Source organism: Rutidosis leptorrhynchoides, chromosome 10 (assembly GCF_046630445.1).
Source record: "Rutidosis leptorrhynchoides isolate AG116_Rl617_1_P2 chromosome 10, CSIRO_AGI_Rlap_v1, whole genome shotgun sequence".
Taxonomy (NCBI): Eukaryota; Viridiplantae; Streptophyta; class Magnoliopsida; order Asterales; family Asteraceae; genus Rutidosis; species Rutidosis leptorrhynchoides.
The window spans coordinates 323,868,805-323,874,707 of record NC_092342.1 but is presented as its reverse complement, the minus strand read 5'-3'; the positions used below and the strand labels follow the sequence as shown (position 1 = coordinate 323,874,707).

General features: G+C 36.9%; 1 protein-coding gene across 2 annotated transcripts; it reads left to right on the top strand.

Moving 5' to 3' along the window:
- The first annotated feature begins 3,170 nt into the window (after window positions 1–3,170).
- Window positions 3,171–5,391, top strand: LOC139871699 (ethylene-responsive transcription factor RAP2-2). 2 transcript variants are annotated; one of them, XM_071859428.1, is made up of 3 exons: window positions 3,171–3,560; window positions 4,300–5,036; window positions 5,118–5,391. In XM_071859428.1, exons 1-2 carry the CDS (start codon window positions 3,302–3,304, stop codon window positions 5,031–5,033), a joined length of 993 nt encoding a protein of 330 aa, XP_071715529.1. In that variant the 5' UTR covers window positions 3,171–3,301; the 3' UTR covers window positions 5,034–5,036; window positions 5,118–5,391. The 2 variants fall into 2 exon arrangements, with proteins under 2 accessions (XP_071715529.1, XP_071715528.1); XM_071859427.1 differs by having other exon boundaries at window positions 4,300–5,039.
- Window positions 5,392–5,903: the final 512 nt, after the last annotated feature.

The window sequence follows — 5,903 nt, the reverse complement described above, 5'->3', positions numbered from 1 at the left end:
CTTAAAAGTTTTAAAACTTACAAAAAATTAGTGGGAAGCCTAGAGACAATCTGGGCCCCCACACCTCTAGCAATAGCAAAACCTATCCTAGTAAAAATATGAGCAGCAGCACCGGCACCAATATCTTGCGCCATCGAAATCTTCTGAACCCGCTTTAGCAAAGAAACAGCCTCCTTCTCTAATTCCCCAAGCGAAGAAAATGAGAAAGGAATGAAACCATAACCAATCGCCTGACAGCTAGATTCGTACTTGTCCCGCTTCCGACGAGCCGCATCAACCACAGCACGTCCAGGGACGAAGTTAGAAAGCCCAGACTGTGTCAAAGGAGAAGACCCTGTCAGGTCAACACAAACATCACGACCACGATCCCAGGAATAAAGTAACACATCTGCAGGTCTGAGGGCCCTGTCGTTCCCTCCAGACAACCCAATGTCAACCTCCTTTCTCGCTGAAATCCCAGATCGATAACAAACATCAACAAGGGAATCCCGAACAACATTATGTCGATGCTTAATACCCACCATACCAGCACAAGACACCGCGTGATCCCCGAAAATATCCCCATGAAAAACCCGTGAACAGGCAGAGCATGCCGTCGAGACAGAGAACAAAGGAACACCCAACCGGTAACACAACACACATCGGTAAGTCTTTGCGTTCATCGTCTGACCCAACCCCAAAATAGGGACTGCCCTTAGCCAAGCAGAGGTGTGATCCCCCTGTTGTGATTTCCACAATGCCGATTGTCGTGGAGATAAGGAAAAAGTGGATTCTGCAGAAGCGGTAACCTTTGTGAAATAAACATCTGCCAATTTCTTCATGAGTATTGGGGCAGCGACCTCACTCTGATTACCCAAAAAATCAAACCCAACCGTTTGATTAAACAGACCCAAAGCATCTACGAAAGCACGACCAAGACCAACAATACCAGCATGACGTAGGAGCTTGGTCTGCAACCCAGCAGACTGTAATCGAGATGCAAGGAAAGCATAATGACGAACATCTCCCGCAGAATAAACACCAAGCCCTCCAAATGCAAATGGCAAGGTGGCAAGCCGCCACTGCCAATCACCAAACCCAGGCCCTGAAGCAGTAACAATACGCTCCAAGGAAGATCGAAGGGCTCCATCGAAAGCGCGTTGAGCCGCCTCAAATATACTAGGAGGACAAGTACGCAAGGAAAAGTAGAGTTTAGAAACTCCAGTACATGCCCTAAGCAACAACAACTCACACTGAGGATCATCAAGCTTAGCAACCTTATCCATAAGCGCAATGGACTTGGTCACCCTTTGCATCACAAGATCACCAATAAACCCAGGATCGGAACTAGCGGGTGCCCCAAGCAACTTAACACCATTTAAAGGTCGAGCAATATTAGGAGGAAAGACACCTACGAGCCTGCAGCGAGGGTCCTCCGTAGGCCAGAAAATTTCAGTTTTTTCCACGTTGAGATGTAGCCCAAAACGAGGCCCGTCCTCCATAATCAAATCCAAAACCTTCCCCACCACCAAAGTGTCCCCAATAATAGTGCCATCATCCAAATACCACGCCTGAAGACATACCTCAAAATTATCTCTGATTTTAGAAACCAAGGGTTGTAAGACCAAAGCAAAAAGTAGCGGACCAAGGGGATCACCCTGTTGCACCCCCTGAGAAGACCATAAGGTGTGGTCCCCATAATACAATCTGGCTGGATTAGAGTAGCAAAATTCAACCCACTGAGAAATGCTCGGACAAAGGCGACGAACTTCACATAACATGACCGTACGATCAACTAGATTGAATGCATTCTGAAAATCAACTAATAACATCGAAAGGCCAACATCAGAACCACGATCCTCAATCAATCGATTCACAGCATGAAGAATGGCCTCACCACCTGAAGAAACACCAACACCAAATTGAAGACCATCGAAGTAACTTCCCAATGACTGGCCAACCATAGCAGCGCCAACCTTCGAAACAAGACGTCGCCAAACAGTACCCACAGCTATAGGACGAATACCACCACCGGGCTTGACAAGTGGTGTGAGGGGAGCACTAGCTATATACTCTCCTAATTCCATAGGGCACCTTCCAGCTAGAAAGAGATTATTATTATTATTATTATTATTAATATTAATTAATAATTATTAATTATTATTGTTAATTTTTAATTAATAACTTGTTATTTCTGAGAAAAAACAAACCGCAATAAATGTAGTATGCATATATAGTAAGATGATGACACTAAAGTTGTTTGATGATTTCTCTAGAAGATCGAATTATACGTTTTATAATATCTGCCTTTCGAAACAAAATGTCTTATTAATAGTTAAATCATGTTTGATTAATATAATTGTTACTTTTGAAACTTTTTCTTCCACGAAAATCTAAGTTTTAAATAATTTTAATAATATTTATAAACTTTCTACCTAAACAAAATCGAAATCTTAGCTTATAAAAAAATAAAATCAACCTCTTATTTCTAAAATAACGTCAAAACACGCTTTTCAGTTATGAATAAAATAAAAAAATCGAAACAGTGTTTGTAAGTTGTAACATAACTTACTTACTTATTATTACCATCTTATTTTTAAAATGCTTATGATTATATGATTATTGTTATGGTTACACATTTATACTTGCACTTATACTTATAGTTTGCAAGAACTGCGAGAACATTTAATTTACAAAGATTTTTACATGTAAGTAGATTGAATCGCGCATAAATTTTGATGAAGAGTAAGAATGAACATAATATAGTTTGAAAAAACTTATATTTTACCTGTATAAAATATATTGTTTTTCGTTCACATGTGAATATTTGTTGGTGTAACATGTAAACATGCCATATAATTCGCAATTTAACATGTAATTTGTGGTAATGAATATATATGTTTCTTAATGATATGAGAAATAATTATTATTTGTATCAAATTTATTGTATTTAAAATTTAAATGTATAAAAGATTAGAATTTATAAAGTTATCGCAGTTATCGCTTTTTTCCGATTCTCGTTTGAACCGGCCCTATGAATATGTATTTATATTCATCAAATCATCAAATCATCAATCAAATTCTAAATTGTTATACGGACACAAACCGATTATGAAGAGTAAATACAAGAAAAGCAAAAGGGTAGAACAGTAATTACGGACCTCGGCGGTATAAAACATGGGAACCTTTTCTTCCATTACATTCTACAAAAAGTATCCAAACCCAATCTTTTTATCATCAATTTTTCCCCCAAATTTTTATGTTCTCAAAATCAATCAAAATTACTTCCGGCGTGAATTACAAAAATTAAGTAGCTAAAAACATGTGTGGCGGTGCGATCATTTCCGATTTCATAGCGCCGGCGGCGAACAAGTCTCGCCGGTTGACCGACGACCTATTGCGACAAACTATTTTTGCTAAAAACCCTAGCAAATCTTACTCCAAACCCCTAAGATCTCAGATCTTTGATCTTGAAGATGAATTTGAAGCTGATTTCTTAGGGTTTAAGGATGATGTTGATATTGATGATCACGTTACGCCTTTCAATTTCTCTGCTTCCAAAATCTCTGCACCATCCACTGGTAAAAGTTATTTACAATTAATTTATGCCTATAAATATTAGTTTTAATGATAAGTAGTTTAAGTTTATCATAAATTAGCTAAGGATTAGAAGTAAATGTTATAAAATTTATTTTTCATCATTGTTTATTGTTGATAATTGTATATTGTATGCTAATCTGTATCTGCAACCTGATAGAATATTCAACCTTCTATTACTTTATGCTTACAACTTGAAGATGCAAATTCTCTATTTTACCCTTTTAGCTCTTACTCTTACCTAGAGTTTATTAGAGAAATAATCACATGGATGTCTTTTAGCTTGAAAACCAGGCACAAAATTTCAACTTTTGTATGTATAAATTAATAAATTAATGATAGAACTTAACCTACCAATAGTCAAAGAGAAAATGAGTACCTTTAATTTTAATTACATGATAATTAACGTGGTAAAGCTTATAATTTTAATTTTGGAAAGATATGGACTCATTCTATCATTCATATGACTGAGAATCTGCTTTTTATCTTTTTCATATGTTCTCATTTTTTGTTTTTAATTTAAGTTATTGCTTATTACTTGAAGGGATATAAGTTTTGTTTGTTTATTATCCAAAAAGGTCATTATAGGATATTTTATATTACAACACATGCAAGTATATGACTTTTGGATCATTTAGAATAGTTTTAATATATATTTCTCTGCGATTCATATAATATAAAGAGAAAAAAAATGATCTTTATTGTTTTATGGTCTTGATTCAGGCTCAAAATCTGTGAAGACTGATACCAAAGTTGAGAAAACTAATTCAAAGAAAAGGAAAAACCAATACAGAGGGATCCGTCAGCGCCCGTGGGGTAAATGGGCTGCTGAGATCCGTGACCCGCGCAAAGGGGTACGTGTTTGGCTCGGAACTTTCAATACTGCTGAAGAAGCTGCTAGGGCTTATGATGACGAGGCAAGAAGGATTCGTGGAAAGAAGGCAAAGGTCAACTTCCCTGAAGAAACCAAGTCAAAGTCCCCAAAAGAACTTCCTAAAGTTAACCCAATGCTGAACCAGAATGCGAATGGGTCACTTGGGTATTTTGAACAGAAGCCTCAAGTTGACCCAACTGGGGACATGACTATGAAACCATTTAGCCCGTTAGGCGGTTCTGCTTGTTTTCAGTTTAATTCTGATCAGGGGAGTAACTCATTTGGTTGTTCTGATTTTGGGTGGGGCGAGCACTCAACAACTCCTGAGATTACTTCTGTTATCTCTGAGGTTGATGATGTTAACTTCATGCAGAATGCTAATCCTTCAACTGAACTGAAACAAGATTCTGTTAATACGGGTTCTGGGTATGAATCGCTCGTTCAGATGCCGCTTTTTGAAGGGAACTGGGATACTTCTTCAATGGACGCCTTCCTGAATGGTGATGCAGGTCAAGATGCTGTGGATGCAGTCGATCTTTGGAGCTTTAATGACATGCCTGCAATCATGGATGGATCTTTTTAAGCAGTTGTAAATTTTTCAACAGTATCTGATTAATCATGGTTTTGATCTTGTATTCTTTCTATTAATCAATTCTTTTTGTTCCAGGTTTATTGTTGGTGAAGAAGGGCATACAAATAAGCATGGTGTCTCAATTTGGTTCTGTTGGTTGTATGCAGAGTATATAGCTTAACAATGGGGTGTGTTGAGATTGTAAGACCTTAAATTTTATATTCGTATTAGTTATGTATGAGTTACGGATGATAATGTTCCGTAAACTGATGGTTACTTTAATGTTGTACTTGACTTATGCAAGCCTTGATTCACCTATATATTGTGTGCACTTTGTTTGGGTAAAAACTTGGTGATCTTGTTCTGTTCTTGTAGTTTAGGATTATTATTCTCATGTACTCTTACTCTGTATGAGTTTTCGAATTGGTTTTGTTGTCGTTGCTTTCTGTAGCTAAGCCTTGTTCCAACTTGGACTATATTCTCATATAACATATATCGTTAGTTGCAACCATCAGTGGTTAATTGTCCTTCATATTTCATATCCTCGTATGCTTTTTCGTATGTTCTTTGCATTGTTTGTGCCTACTTTGTAATGTTTTTGTCCTGCTTGATATCTGGTCTGGTCACTTGTTCCCCATCCTCCTCGATGTTCTTTTGTAGATATGTACCGTGTCTAAATTAGTATAATTCCTTTTCTGAGAAGTAAAAAATATATAGTGAAATGATTTACACCTGATCATATAATTTTAAATGATCTTATATAAATTTAAGGGAAAAAGTGCCAATTACTGAGTATTAACGGTATCTTTGTTAAAGAGCCTTTTGGTAAATAACATTTGAAGTTTTAAGAGCTTTTAATTTTTATTTAAAAAAATCGTATTT

Bases quoted from the DNA above. Each gene is read 5' to 3' on its own strand.
- LOC139871699 (XM_071859428.1), top strand. From the start codon at position 3,302: ATGTGTGGCGGTGCGATCATTTCCGATTTCATAGCGCCGGCGGCGAAC. The intron at 3,561-4,299 runs GTAAAAGTTATT...GTCTTGATTCAG, and splicing joins AATCTCTGCACCATCCACTG to GCTCAAAATCTGTGAAGACT.